At 38.7% G+C, this 15,463-nt stretch overlaps 1 protein-coding gene across 2 annotated transcripts; it reads left to right on the forward strand.

Moving 5' to 3' along the window:
- Positions 1–350: 350 nt before the first annotated feature.
- Positions 351–15,054, forward strand: vill (villin-like). Of its 2 annotated transcripts, XM_077553730.1 has the most exons (21): positions 385–493; positions 1,289–1,421; positions 3,507–3,596; positions 3,693–3,767; positions 5,243–5,433; positions 5,845–5,953; positions 6,040–6,150; positions 7,132–7,337; positions 8,014–8,092; positions 8,177–8,275; positions 8,365–8,518; positions 9,339–9,439; positions 9,508–9,645; positions 9,720–9,878; positions 10,808–10,987; positions 11,075–11,220; positions 11,455–11,599; positions 12,236–12,424; positions 12,508–12,576; positions 13,552–13,785; positions 13,855–15,054. In XM_077553730.1, exons 3-21 carry the CDS (start codon positions 3,522–3,524, stop codon positions 13,966–13,968), a joined length of 2,574 nt encoding a protein of 857 aa, XP_077409856.1. In that variant the 5' UTR covers positions 385–493; positions 1,289–1,421; positions 3,507–3,521; the 3' UTR covers positions 13,969–15,054. The 2 variants fall into 2 exon arrangements, with proteins under 2 accessions (XP_077409855.1, XP_077409856.1); XM_077553729.1 differs by lacking the exon at positions 1,289–1,421 and having other exon boundaries at positions 351–493.
- Positions 15,055–15,463: the final 409 nt, after the last annotated feature.

Consider the following 15,463-nt stretch of genomic DNA (forward strand, 5'->3'; position numbering starts at 1 on the left):
ATGACTTTATTCTCCGAAAACTAACACTTTGTTTTGGTCAAATTTTATAATATTTTATTTTACTATCCTATCCATTTTTTTCCTCATAAAGTGAATACCTATTTTTGCTCGTAATAATAATTTGAAGAACAGACTTTTTGCTCATAAAATTCACTTTATGTTGTAAAATTGCCCTTTAAAAAAACAAAACAGTTTTCCGACCGATCCCTCCCGCCCGCCACAGTTGAACGATCTGCAGGCTGGCCCAATCAGATGGATGTCAAGTGGTTAATGTGCAACCCAGAGGAGCTTAGGCTCCTCATGTGATATGCGAGGTGAACTTTTAGCTTTGGCTCTGCTGAGCCTATTGTTTTTTTTTCTTTCTTTTTTTTTACGGGTCCTCAAGTATTATTGTGCAGGCTTTTCTCTTGTGCCTCAGACATGAAGTAAACCAACCTTCATCGGGGCGAAGATGACGAGAACGGCATCCAGGAAGGACGAATCAACGACGATGGTATGAAACACTTTCAATGCATTTTCTCCTCGAACCCGTTTTGCAAACCCTTTTATTTGGATGGTTGTAAATTTAACTCATTCACTGCCATTGACGGCTATAGACGTCAAAAATTCATTTCAACTATTTCTATTAGTTTAACTTTTTTATTCCACTTTTGTTAACAATATTTTTTGTTATTGTACATTTAGAACAGATATAAAAATTGTGATTAATCGTGAGTTGACTAGAAAAGTCATGCAACTAATTACGATTAAAAAATATTTTTTTTTTCTTTCTTTTTTTTAAAATCTCGCCAGGTGATTAATTGTAATTAATTGCACGACTTCAATAGTTAACTCACAATTAATTACAAATTTTACATCTGTTCTAAATGTACACAATTTTTTTTCCTAACAAAAGTGGGGGAAAAAATGTTAAACTAAAAGAAATAGTTCAAATGAATTTTTGACGTCTGTAGCCGTCAATGGCAGTGAACGAGTTACATATTTTGTGTCCAACTCAAAAGAGCTAAAAAAAAAAAAAATGGAATTGGGTTCTATCTGCGACATTTTCACTTAGGGGTCGACTCACTTTGGTTGCCAGCGTTTAGACATTAACTGTGTGTTGTCTTATTTTGAAAGGACAGTAAATGCACACTGTTATGCAAGTTGTGCACTGATTATTCAGTGCTGAATGCGGTTATTTTTGTTATAATTATCATTATTATTATTACGGTTCGACTGTATTTCCTTTTGCAAAGCTTGCATTTGCTGCACCGTTCCCGTGCAAGAATGACAGGACAGGAAATTGCAGGTGTGTTCAGGGAGTGGGCGTGGAAGTAAATACTCCCAGCCCACACATTGACACATTGTGGCTTGCGCACAGCACAGGAGGTTCAGCCAGTGATTGTTTTTTCCACAACCGGCGCAGCTCCTAAGACAGCAAGGTAGGTTTTGATTTGGCTCCAATACAAATAATAAGAAATATAAAAAACTCCTAATATTTTGCTTATATAACTACATAGCGAGTACATTAGTGTTGATTTATGATCTAGCGGCAAAGATGACAGGTTTGTGTGGGTTAATTGAAACGGAACCAGTCCTTCTTGTCTGTTGGAAGAAAATCGTTTTGTTTTTCTCTTATTTGTTTTCAATGAGATCACTTCACGGTCCCAGCTGCTCTTTTGTGTGAAAAAGGTAAACACCACTTAATGAACGGCCGTGCTATATTGTTGACATTAGCTTTGTGGGCTTACTCTATTCCGCTGGGAACGTCAAGTGGAGGGACCTAAACATGTTCTTTATTTTGTGAAACACATACATTGACATTTATTCATCATAATTATAATAATATAAATAAATGTTGACTAATTAAAATATATTCAATCTCGATTAGGCATATCCTAGGAAGGGCGTGTCTGCTACTTATCAGTAGTTCAAAGTGTGTTTGCGGGGGTGAGTGAACAATGTTCCAGATATAAAAAGTCTACACCCCCCCTTGTGACATGTCAGATTTGAATCACTTCAAGACTTTTATCGCCATTAATGTGACTTATAAAAACGATTCTAGAGAGAAAGTAAAACTAATTTGGTTGCATAAATGTGCACACCCTCTTATAAGTGGGGATGTTTTCTTCCTCTGGGGCTTTTTTTTTTTTTTTTTGCACACATACAAATATGGTCTCCCAGGCGGGGAAGCGAACCCACGGCAACCTGCATCGTAGGCAAGTGACGGTACCACTCCTCCACCTGGAGCCCGGTTTTAGGAAAGGTGAACCGTTTCAAATAGACTGTGTTAGAATGCAAATGGCAGTAAAAGCCTACTAGAACAGCTGAAGTTTATTCGGTGTCAATCAGAGGCAAGTGGCGGGTATGTACGATTTCGCATTAAGTTTGAATTTGATCGGTTAATTTGGAACGCAACCACACCCCCAGTTCTATGGGGGGTGCACACTTTTGCAACCACATTATCTCAATACATTTTTACTTCCATATTATAGGTCACATTAATGGTAAGGGGGGAAAATGTTTTGAAATGATTTATATTGATCTCTTAATCAAAAAAAAAAGAAAAGATTAAGGGTGTGTAGACTTTTTGTATCCACGTCATACAATTATGAGCATTATGTTCACGCTGGTATAGTAATATTGCAATCAAAAAAAAGTTACTAAGTAACTCATTTCAGCCTATCTGCTTGGCTTCTTATCATTTTTTTTTCACTTGACGCCATTTCATTTTTTTTTTTTTATGACATGATAAGACAACAGCACATTATGATCCATAATTGAAGGCATGTTTGACAACCCCCAACTATCCCCGCCCCGCTTTCATGGGCGTGACGCAATCACGTCGGCACATTTGCATTCCCACTTTGCATTGAGCTGGTTTGCTTATCGACATCGCCGTCACGAAGGAGCCGAGCCGAGCCGGGCGGTCACCGTGACGATGGCGGACGCTATCGCTCGTCTTCATCTCCGCCATCTGTCTACACCAGGGAATTATGATGATGATGTCTCTAGCACAAAAAAAATAATAATAATAATTTTACAGCAAAATTTAGTCTTCCCAACTGAAACTTCCAACTTTATTAAGTTTTTTTTCTTGAAATAATATTTGGACGTTTTTCTTGTTTTATGATAGTAAATTATTTTGTGCATATGTACATACATTTTACAACATTTTTTTTTTTTGTCGTTACCTCCAGAACTAAAATTTGCAATTTTATTCTCCTTGAGTTTTTTTTTTTTTCTTTGCCACATATTTCGACTTTATTCTTGGTATATTATAATCATTTATTTTGTGTATATAACAGTTTTTACAGCAAAAACAGGATATTATATCACAAATTTGGACGTAACTCTTAAAAAAAAAAATAATAATAAATACATTTTTATCACAGCTTTATTTCCATAAAACGACTGTATTTTAGTAATATTACATTATTCTTGTATATAACTGCATTATTTTTTAAAGTATTATTAACACATTGTACACTAAATGATGTGCGATATCCTGCTTGTGTGCACTTCAGTCCACAGTTCACGTTATGATGAATGAGGCCAATAAAGATCCGTTTCAGAGTGTCAACAGAAAAGCCGGCTTGCAGATATGGACCATTAACGTGAGTCATCCATTAAAGCAAACATCAGCCTTCTTTCTTCTATTTGATGTTGGCTTTATTATTCGGATTTCACTTCTTCTTTTCAATGTCCAACAGAAGCTGCAGATGGTGCCCGTGCCGGCCCGCAGCTTCGGCAACTTCTTTGAGGGCGATTGTTACCTTGTTCTGCATGTGAGTATGCTAAAATCACACTTTTATATACATACATGCATACATAGATTTGGCGGGAAAAAATGAGGTGGCGCACCCCACTTCATCCAAACACACCTTAAAAAAAAAACAACTCCAAAAGTAAAAAACAAAGTCCTGAAAACCATCACAAGGGCAAAAAAAACCAACTTATTAGGACAAAATTTTTTTATCTTGCACACCACCTGAAGGGGAATCACATACCCACAGGGGTGCGCACCCCAAAACTCTCAGTATTTCATCAATATGCATTATTTTGTATGCGAGTATAAAGTATGTGAAACCTCCATCAACTTCCCTAGAGGGCTAGCGCACCCCCTTGAAAAAAATAAAATAAAGCCAAAATTAAGCACATGAAAATATCAGCAATCTCACGCACCCCCATGGATGTGCACACCAAAGTCTTGGGGACTTTCTTGATGGGCGATAATTTCAAAAACACCCTAAAAACACCTCTCCAAAAGTAAAAAACAAAGTCCTGAAAATCATCACAAGGGCAAAAAAACCTATTAGGACGAACATTTTAATCTTGCGCACCACCTGAAGGGGAATCACATACCCACAGGGGTGCGCACCCCAAAACTCTCAGTATTTCATCAAAATGCATTATTTTGTATGCGAGTATAAAGTATGTGAAACCTCCATCAACTTCCCTAGAGGGCTAGCGCACCCCCTTGAAAAAAATAAAATAAAGCCAAAATTAAGCACATGAAAATATCAGCAATCTCACGCACCCCCATGGATGTGCACACCAAAGCTTTGGGAACATTCTTGATGGATGATAATTTCATTGTTCAGTATATGTGTAAACTAAAAACCTTTTTCGGGGAGAGTTGGCGCACCCCCTCTCATCCACACACACCCGATAAGAATAAATACATAACAAACAAAGCCCTGAAAACCATCACACGGGGGAGGAAAAAATGATTAGGACAAATATTTTAATCTCGCGCACCACCTGGAGGGGGATCACGCACCCCCAGGGAAGTTAATGAATCTTTGACAAGATGGATTGTTACATTGTTCTATATGTGAGTATACTATAAACCTTCTTCAACATCCTAAAGAGAGTTGGCGCACCACGCATCCCTGACACAACTATTAATAAAAAACAAAAAAGTAACAATAATCTAAAAATGGCATACTTAGGAGGGAAAAACAGTGTAAATGTGTCAATCTCAGGGTGCACACACTACCTTTTGTTTTTGGACCATTTTGAATTTGCAAATAAACCGAATAAATTTTTCATTCAGTCATTAAAAACAAAACAAAATATGTGAGTATAATGGAGGTGCACCCGCACAAAAATCAAAAAATTAATAAAAACTCAAAACAAAGCTCTTAAAACAAGTTACACTTTAAAACAGAATACACACGTGACAAACAAATTTAATCTCACACCCCCAGTGGTGCGCTCATAGCAATTTGTCAATCCCTCCCATGTTTATGTCCCCCAGATGAGTAAGAACTTGGGCGCGGCCGACATCCACTACTGGATCGGGAACACCTCGTCGCAAGATGAGCAGGGAGCGGCGGCGGTCTACGTTACCCAGCTGGACGAGCACCTGGGGGGTGCGCCGGTGCAGCACAGGGAGGTGCAGGGCTACGAGTCGCCACGCTTCAGGAGCTACTTCAAAAATGGCGTCATGTGAGTGACGAGTAAAGATTGCTTACGTTGTGCTTGCATTTATTTGAGCAGCGTGTTATGTAATTGGTCGGAATTTTAACCTGTTGCCGGGTAAAATAAAATGAATTATGACATCATTGGCAAATGTAACACTGTATATGTATATATGATTTTATTATTTTTAGTTACATTTTTAAACTGTTTTATTGAGTAAAAATTATATTATTCTAACCAGTTAAGGAGGAAGTTATCTAGTGTTGCCTTAGTCATTAAATGCTAACATAGCTAGCTTAATTGGCGTTAATTGTAACTTGTTGCCGGGTAAAATAATGAAACGGCGTTCATACCATTCTAAAGGGCGCCTCGCCTCGCGTGTTTCGTTTTATGGCACTTGAACTTTGCTCGGTGCGCTTGTTTTCTCTTCCCCCGCAGCTACAAAAAGGGGGGCGTGGCCTCCGGGTTTGACCACGTGGACACCAACGCTTACAACGTCCTGCGTTTGCTGCACGTCAAAGGGCGCAAACACGTCACAGCCACGGAGGTGCGCAAAAAGAAATTTAGTGGGGAAGTGACATTTCCTTTCAAGATATTTTTTTCTATAAATGAAGTGTGTGTCTTCGTGTGCAGGTGGATGCGGCATGGAGCAGCTTTAACACAGGCGACATCTTCTTGCTGGACATGGGCAAAGTCATCGTGCAGTGGAATGGAGAGAAGAGCAACAGGAGAGAGAAGCTCAAGGTACACGTGTTCCAAATTTGATCAAATATTCTAAGGAAAATTGTTTAATTAAAGTTTTTTTTTTGTCGCCATCTTACTGTGTCTAAATACCAGTTTTTGCACTCTTAATATCTTTGTTCCCTTAAATTACAATTTTATTCTTCTAAAATTATTGCAAAATATATATATATTTTATATATATATATATATATATATATATATATATATATATATATATATATATATATTTTTTTTTTTATTTTTTTTTTTTCAAAACAAATTTTTTTTGTACTGTCTCATAACAGCTTTTAATCAATTTTTTTATTACAAATTAGTATTTTTCTCTTTTTCTTTATTATGTATGTTATGTTCATTTTCTTTTATGCACGATTGTGCCTTTTTGCCCAATTTTTTTTTGATTTTGTTAATTATTTGAATTTAAAGTTGGAAAGTATTTAAATGTGTACAGTATTTTTTTAATATTACAATATTTTTGGGATTTTCCATGTTTTTTTTTTATCTATATAAATTTTTATATTATCTGCATTTTAACTCATTCACTGCCATTGACGGCTATAGACGGCAGAAATAGTTAAAATTAATTTTTTACGTCTATAGTCGTCAATGGCAGTGAATGAGATAATGATCAAATCCAAAATATTCCAAACTTAAAATTGCTTCATAATGTTAAAAGCCCATCAAAAAAAATTATTTTCCTATTTTAAAAAATCACAAAAAAATACATTTATATGTATATGTGACTAATTTTAATTAAATATATTTTATTTAATTATTAGGTTTTGTTAAAACTGTTTTTTTTCTCATAAATTCAAATAAAATATGAAATATATCTTATATATCTATACTGTATTTAATTTCACACTATTTGCCACACCCATTTTATTCTGTCATACCAACAATGTAATATAATGTAATTGAAAAATAATAAATAACAAAATCTCACATGTTAGACAAACACAGTTTTGCGTGTGTGTTTCCCAGGCCACTTTGCTGGCTCAGGAGATCCGCGACCGCGAGCGAGGCGGCCGCGCTCAGATCGGCTTGGTGGAGGGCGCGGACGAGCGCGACTCGCCCGAGCTGATGAAAAGCATGACGGAGGTGCTGGGCCAGAGGAGCGGCCGCATCAAGGCTGCCGTCCCCGACGACGACTCGCGCCAGCCGCACAACGCCGCCGTCAGGCTCTATCAGTAAGGACCGATAGTTCCGTTCCTACGCTGGCCGAATTTCCACTTAAGTCGGATTTCCCCGTTAAAGTTGATATTTACATCAAAATACTTTGTACAGCAATTTTAAAAAAACATATTTGCACGACCCGGAAAAGCCGGAACCAATATTTTGTGTTTTTCGCACGGACATTCGTTCCTGACGGACGGCAGGACGGAGCAAATTCAAACGTAAACACGGAAATGTGAGGCGCCTGATGGCGAGCTGATATCTGGAGATTATCCGTTTACACATGTTCAATAAAGTTATTTGAAAAAAACAAAAGTGGAAAAAAAAATTAAATTAATAGAAATAGTTCTAATGAACGTTTTATGCCTATAGTTGTCAATGGCCGTGAATGAGTTAATCACATGACTTTACGAGTTAACTCAAGATTAATCCCGAATTTTATATCTGTTCTAAATGTACAAAAACTATTTTTTTCTAGGTTTTTATAATCTTGTTAACACAAGTGGGGGGAAAAAATGTGAAACTAATAGAAATAGTTAAAATGAAATTTTGACGTCTATAGCCGTCAATGGCAGCGAATGAGTTAAAATGGCGTAACTTGAGGACTCCCCGGTATTTTTTTTCCCCTTCTACTTCCTAACACTACTTCTTTTGATAGAATGACTCCCATTTGTGTGTGCTTTTCCTCAGTGTTTATGACGTCAGTGGCAATCTGGTGGTTCAAGAAGTGGCCACGCAGCCTCTCACCCAAGACCTCCTTCAGTCCTCTGTAAAAACGCTTTTTTTACGTCTCGTCGGTAAAATTCTAGTCTGGTTGCTGGTGTGTTTATATTTGCGTTTATCTATCTGCCAGGACTGCTACATCTTGGACAACGGCGGCTCCAGTGTGATGGTGTGGAAAGGAAAACACGCCTCCAAGGAGGAGCGGCGGGGCGCTCTGAACCGGGCGGTGGTGAGTGACATGTCAGCCAAATGTTAATCCTTCATAGAAATAAATAAATAAATAAATAAAGCCTGCGTTTGTTCTGGATTTGTTACCAGGGTTACATCAAGGCCAAGAACTACCCGGCGAGCACCAGCGTGGAAGTGATGTGCGAGGGCGGCGAGTCGGCCATGTTCAAGCATCTGTTCAAGGAGTGGAGGGACAAGAATCAAACGCAGGGCTTCGGCACCACGCACAGTGTTGGAAAGATAGGTAAAAAAAAAAAAGAGAAAAAAAAGGAAAGATAGGTAAATGTCCAAGATAGTGGAGGTGATGCTTTATAGTAAGATGTTGACAATTTTTTCAATTTTTTTTATACTAAAATAATAATAAAAACACCAGCACTTGACTGCTTAAATGCCTTAAAGGACAAGTTTATTAAACAGCTTTTGTGATTTGCAACCTGTTAAAGGTTTTTTGTTTGTTATCACCAGCTTCCGCACACTAACTCCCAAATAGCCGCTAGTTTGCGGGCTAACTGTTAGCTCGCGGGCTAACAATTCACCCACACGCTAACCCCGGGATAACTCCCAAATATTTGCTAAAAAACGTTTTTTTTTAGGTTAGCCTGCGAGCTAACCTAATAGCCGTTAATTTGCGAGCTAGCCGGGTTAGCTCGCGGGCTAATAGCCGCTAATTCGCGAGCTAACAGTTAGCTCGCGGGCTAACCGTTCACCCGCACGCTAACTCCCAAATGCTGCTAATTCATGAGGTGTTAGCTCGCAAGCTAACTGTTCACCCACACGCCAACCGGGATAACTCCCAAATAGCTGCTAAATAACAGCTATTAGGTTAGCTCGCAGGCTAATAGCCGCTAATTGCTGCTTATTGGTTGCACAAACAACCAATTCCATGGTGCTGTGGGCGGGCCAGCTGACTCAGAGCAGACGGAGGAGAAAAGTGCCCGTCGTAGCAAAAACAACAGTTTTTAATCGGCCATCAAAACAAAAAAAGAGGCCGATGCCGATATTCATAAAATCGGTGTATCTAGATGTTGACATGCGATGTTTACCCTATTCGCCGTCTCCTCCAGCAAAGGTGGAGCAAGTGAAGTTTGACGTGATGGAGCTGCACGCGCGTCCCGAGCTGGCGGCGCAGCAGCGCATGGTGGACGACGCGTCGGGCGACGTCAAGGTGGAAGAAAATTAGGAATTCAGTCAAATGTGATCGGATAGAAATAATTCACGTGATGTGATGGTCAGGTGTGGCGTATCGAGAATTTGGAGCTGGCGGAGGTCAACCCGAGGACGTACGGGCAGTTCTACGGCGGAGACTGTTACCTGGTGCTGTACACGTATCGCGTTTCAAACCGGGAGCAGCACATTCTTTACATGTGGCAGGTTTGTTTTGGTTTTTATTTCAAATACGTTCCTGCTTTTTGTTGGTTGGACTGAAGGTATTTGTGACCCGGCAGGGGCGTCGCGCCACCAAAGACGAGGTGACGGCCTGCGCCTATCAGGCCGTGCACTTGGATAACAAGTACAAGGGGGCTCCCGTGCAGGTCCGAGTGGTCATGGGAAAGGAGCCCCGGCATTTCCTGGCCATTTTCAAAGGAAAACTGATCATCTTTGAGGTGCGCCTTATTGCCATGGAATTAGTTGTGGCTTATATCATACATAAATGTATAAACCGTAAACGTTAACATTGTTATTTATTATCAAAAAATTTGATCAATGACTCCAATGATGAAAATAAATGTAATTAAAAAGTTCATTAAGTAAATTCAACTAAATTGATAGTAATAGTAATATCGTGATTAAAATAATCATCATCGTCATGTTAATCATGATTAACAAAATACTTTAAAAATTTAAAACTATTTTAAAAATGAAAGTCAAACCAATGAATGAATACAATAATAATAAAAAACGAAAAAAATTATTCTAGCAAATTGAAGAATACACAATCTAAAAAATAAAAAAAAGATAAATAAAATAACCACCTACTTTTCAGAAAACAAAGAAAAATAAAATAATAAATATGATATAATAAATCTTCTTTTTTTTTAAATATTGTAAATTTTAAAAAAAATTAACCAATAATTATTTTTTAATAAATAAAACAGACAAATAAATAATAAAATCAATTTAAATACATAAAATATTGCATTATAAAAAAACTAACTAAAAAAAAAGTTAAGTTAAAGACGTAATGAAGTCATTTTAAAGTAAGCAAAAATAAAACATTTATCAAAATAATAAAATAAAATGAAAATATAGAAATTTAATTTTTTTTAAAAATCTAACAGTAATTAAAAATTGAATGGATCTAAATTAAATAAAAAATAAATACAATAAAATACAATAGTTTTTTTGTCACCTATTCAAGCGGTTGTGGGTTCCAATCTTGTCCCAGAACTTCCTGTGTAGAATTGACATGTTCTTCCCTCCCAGGTTTATCTATCCGTCTATATTATTCCAAAAATGTGTACAAATAGATACCTCACTCCTAATAGATGCCTCCCCCCCAACTGCAGTTGATTAAATAAATACTATTGTGTAGGGTGGTACCGGTCGCCCCGGCGCTGTCAATCCCGTGGGCGGACCCAGACTCTTCCAGGTTCGGGGTACCAACGAGCTAAACACCAAAGCCACCGAAGTTCAGGCCAGGGCGTCGTCCCTCAACAGCAACGACGTCTTCCTGCTCAAGACCGACCACTCGTGTTATCTGTGGTACGGAAAGGTCAGCAGCGTTCCGGCAACTTTTAAGTTTTTCATCGTGAACATGATTTGATTTCAATGTAAACTGGTTGCCTCGTTTCGTACCCAGGGTTGCAACGGGGACGAGAGAATGATGGGCAAAGCCATTTCTGACTTGCTCTCCAAGCAGGATAAACAGGGGGTGATGGAGGGTCAGGAACCTGCTGAATTCTGGGTAGCCCTCGGTGGGAAGGCCCCTTATGCTAGTGACAAAAGGTAAACGCAAAGGCTATGTATGTTCATTTTTATGTTCACAGAAGAAGAAGAAGAAAAATGACAAACTTTGCTCAATTTCAGCATTTTCACATAGGGGTCTAGTCACTTTTGTTGCCTGAGCTATTATTCTTTGTACTTTGAGGGAACAATAAATTCACACATTTTTATATAAGCTTCTGAGCACCTTTTGAAAAAAACAAACAAAGTGTCACAATCATTTTTTTTTGTGTCCAGTCTCCAGAGGGAGGAGCCTCTTCACAGCCCTCGCCTGTTTGAATGCTCCAATCAGACGGGTCAATTTCGGATGACAGAGGTGGCCGACTTTGCGCAGAGCGACCTGGACGAGGAGGACGTCATGCTACTGGACACCTGGGAGGAGGTGACCAGCCACAAATGACATCATTGTGGGAATGCTGGAAGCAAATCTTAGCATTTAGCTATTAGCATTCAGCGTTCAGTATTCCCACGCAAAAATTGCACTCAGGGTAGTTTAACTCAGTGCCAGCCGATTTAACTAATCAAGGCTTCCTTATTCCGTTCTTTAGTAATTTGAGTGACATTGAGCGAAAATTGAAAAAATATATTTGTGAAAATATAAATTTTTTGCTCAACAGTGACTTTGACACTAATATTTTTTGTTTACTGACGCTCTGTGAATTACATTTAATGTCACAAAGGCTTTGATCGTTCGCGTCATCCTTGAAAATGTTCTATTTTCTAAGATCCGCCATGTTTCGTTGTGATTGCATACACCGGCAGAACATTGAAAAGAGATACAATGCTGCCCTCTGCTGGCCATAGTTAGTGGCTGTTTGTGATTTCACAAGTCCCTTCGAGTAGGCAGCGCTGCGCAACAACTTCCGCTGACCATTGTGAGAGAAAAAAAACGTTAATTAACGTTTTTGGCGGCATTCATTTGGAATTTAGTAAACGTCAATTAACGTTTTTGGCGGTAAAAAAGTCAAAAGTCATATTCCCTCAAAATGATTGGACGTGATGTATTTGTGAATCTCAGATTTTCTTGTGGGTGGGGATCTCCGCCAACCCGTCAGAGACCAAGGAGGCGTGGAACTGCGCCCGCGAGTACTTACGCACTCACCCGGCGGGCCGTGACCAGGACACGCCTATTATCTTCCTCAAACAGGGCTTCGAGCCCCCCACCTTCACCGGCTGGTTTAGCGCGTGGGACCCCCACAAGTGGAGCGTGAGTAAACAAGGAAACTCATCACGGAGCCCAAAAAAAACCAGACATGTTGACTCGTTGGCTCACTTGGAATTTGTCAACAGGCGGGGAAGTCGTACGAGGAGCTGAAGAAGGAGCTGAACAGTGACGCATCGTTCGCACAGATCAATATTGTAAGTGATTGATCAACGGCAGCATTTGTCACATTTTAACAGCAGAATCCAAACAAAATTTCCATTCATTACAAGCTATTTTTGGTCACAAGTTCTCTGATACCACACAAGCGGATATTTTCATTTTCTAAATTATTTTGTTTTGTTTACACGTGAACACAACATAAGGCAAAAATAATACCAGCCCAAAAATGGTTAAATTAAGTAATTCATATCTTTATTACTGTAAGTATTAAGGGACAGAAAAGTTATTTTATTCATAATATATTATACTCATTTATCAGAATTTGATTCTGCCAAATATAGGATTCTGAATCAGCCAAAAAAAAAAAAAATCCATATCATTTGGGCCCTAGTGTTTCTACTATGTTGAACTGAGAAAAGGATCTTCTTCATTTTTTCAGGTCTTTGCTGCCATCTTGTGGCATCTACAGGCAAATACAAACTGTTTTGGGTAGACAATCAATTCACAGTATTTTTACTATTCACAGCAGTTTATCTATAATAAATCACGGTTTCTGTCCCCCCCCCCAAAAAAAAATATTATCTGTATATTATAAAATATATATTTATAAAACAGTTATCTTGCGAAAACAATATCATACAATTTACGATATCAATGATATCACGTTGCGATAATTGCTGAGAAATATCTGCAGGGCATCACCATGTCTGTGTCAAAGAACGATACAACAATGAACAGTATAATACATGACAACATTTCGCCAACGATATCAATAATATCACGATACCGCCATTGTAAGATAATTGCTGTTTCGTTGCAATATGTAGCTAATAGTTCGAATTTTCCACTAAATAATAAATAAGTAAATCCTATACTAGATTTTTACATTTTAGCCAGAACATGCTAACAGGAAAGACTTGTATTAGCCACCCCCAACCAAAGCAGCACACAACCCCCCCCACCCCCGCCTAAAAGTTTTCCCTTAATCTTTCCTCCCTTATTCCTCGCAGGACCTAAACAAAACCACTTTGAATTCGGGTGGCGGTGGCTACCGGGCTCCCGGAGGCCCCATGAGCCCGCCTCCGTTCTACAAGAGCCATTTCGGAGACTCGTCCCCCCACGCCACCAGCCCGACTGCACCCCGCCCGTCCTCTACGGCCCCCGGGAAGCACGTGGACCCCGAGCTCCTCATCAACAAGTCGGCCTCGGAGCTCCCCCCAGGCGTGGACCCCTGCTACAAAGAGGTCAGGGGGCAAATACAAATGTTGGGAGGCAGCGCAAGTGATTTCTAACATTCGTCGTCTTGATTTCAGAACTTCCTGTCGGATGCCGACTTTGAGCTGCTGCTCGGCGTGGACCGCTTAGAATTCCAGCGCCTGGCGATGTGGCGGCAGAAGGAGCTGAAAAAGAAGGCGGGGCTTTTTTAATGACAAACGGGTTTTTCTGGTTCCGAGAGCAAGTTTTAAAAACCTTTTTACTGAACCACTCACTTGTAACAGCCATTGCAGATGGGTTACACTTTAACAGGGGTGGGCAAAGTGGGGCCCTTTCAATAATTTTTGTCGTTGTATTAATTATTTTTCTAAAAGTAGTTCATATGTATTTACAGTAAGAGAAAAATCACCATTAATCGACTGAATTTTTTTTTTTATTATTAAAACTATTTTGCATCCACATTTATATATATTTTTTAACCTAATTTATGACTGTATCCATTTTAGAAGTCAAATATTTGCCCACCCCAATCGGAAAAAAACATACATTTTCTGAACGGTTTATCCTCAAAAACTAATTTAATACTTACCATAATTTAATGCATTTTATATACAGGCTATCTGCATATTTAAGGAAAGAAATAGGACCACTTGAAACGGGCTGTATGGGCTCAACATTACAGCATGTTAAAAGAATTTCATTCTATTTATATATATATATATATATAATCTAATAAATAAGTATTGCTAGCCAAAACATCAGCACCTAAACAGCCCTTCATCAATAATGTGCTGATAGCTACTACTATGTTTTAGCTCCACCAGGGATAATGCATATTTTTTTAGAAGCATTTTTGTAAAATCACAGGTATTAGGTGCAATTATGGCCCTTAATAAATGCTGTCAAACTCCCTTGCTAACCAAAACAGCAGCATCTAAACCATCATATTAATTTTGTGTTAATGTTCAGGTGAACTATACCATGTATTTGTGACATCATTTTGGAAAATCACGAGTGGCAACTTGTAATTCTGACTGATTCTAGAGGTTATTGTATTGAACTCCCTTGCTAACCAAAACAGCAGTACCTAACAGTCTCGGAGCATAATTAAATTGTGCCGTTGGAAAGGAGTTTGTCTGCACTGTAATAAAGATGATATGGTGGCAGTTGACACATGGTCGCTGCAGAGCCATTTTGAAAACTATTGCTAACCAAATAAGTGGCACCTAAACAACTGTGATCATATTATGTTGATGTACTGTATTGTAATAAATAATCATGGGAAAAATGCACAGGAAGTAACCGGAATTACTTGAGTTTATGTTTGATATTCTTTACGTGCAGCTGAACCCATTTGAACTCTGTTGCTAACCAAAACAGAAGCACTTACGCAGTTCCTCTGGGGAATTCTTGATGTTCCAGGGAGATACGCAATGTATCCTCACCCCCACCATAAAGGATAAACAAGGTCGCCAATTTGTGTTGCTAAACAGGTAAGCAGAGCTGCATTGTGTTTTGTTGGATGCCTAGATTAGTGTTAGCTTCTCATAAAGTGCACATACGGCGGTAGAGGGTTTCATTTGTAACATAGTTTATGAAGTGCTGCCTTTGTGAGCGAAAATGCTTCTACTTTCTTGAATGTGAAATGACAACACCCGGCTGATGGTTTCATCAGCAAAGTTGTGTGAAAAAACACAGACTCAAGGA

This window comes from Vanacampus margaritifer, chromosome 20 (genome assembly GCF_051991255.1).
Source record: "Vanacampus margaritifer isolate UIUO_Vmar chromosome 20, RoL_Vmar_1.0, whole genome shotgun sequence".
Taxonomy (NCBI): Eukaryota; Metazoa; Chordata; class Actinopteri; order Syngnathiformes; family Syngnathidae; genus Vanacampus; species Vanacampus margaritifer.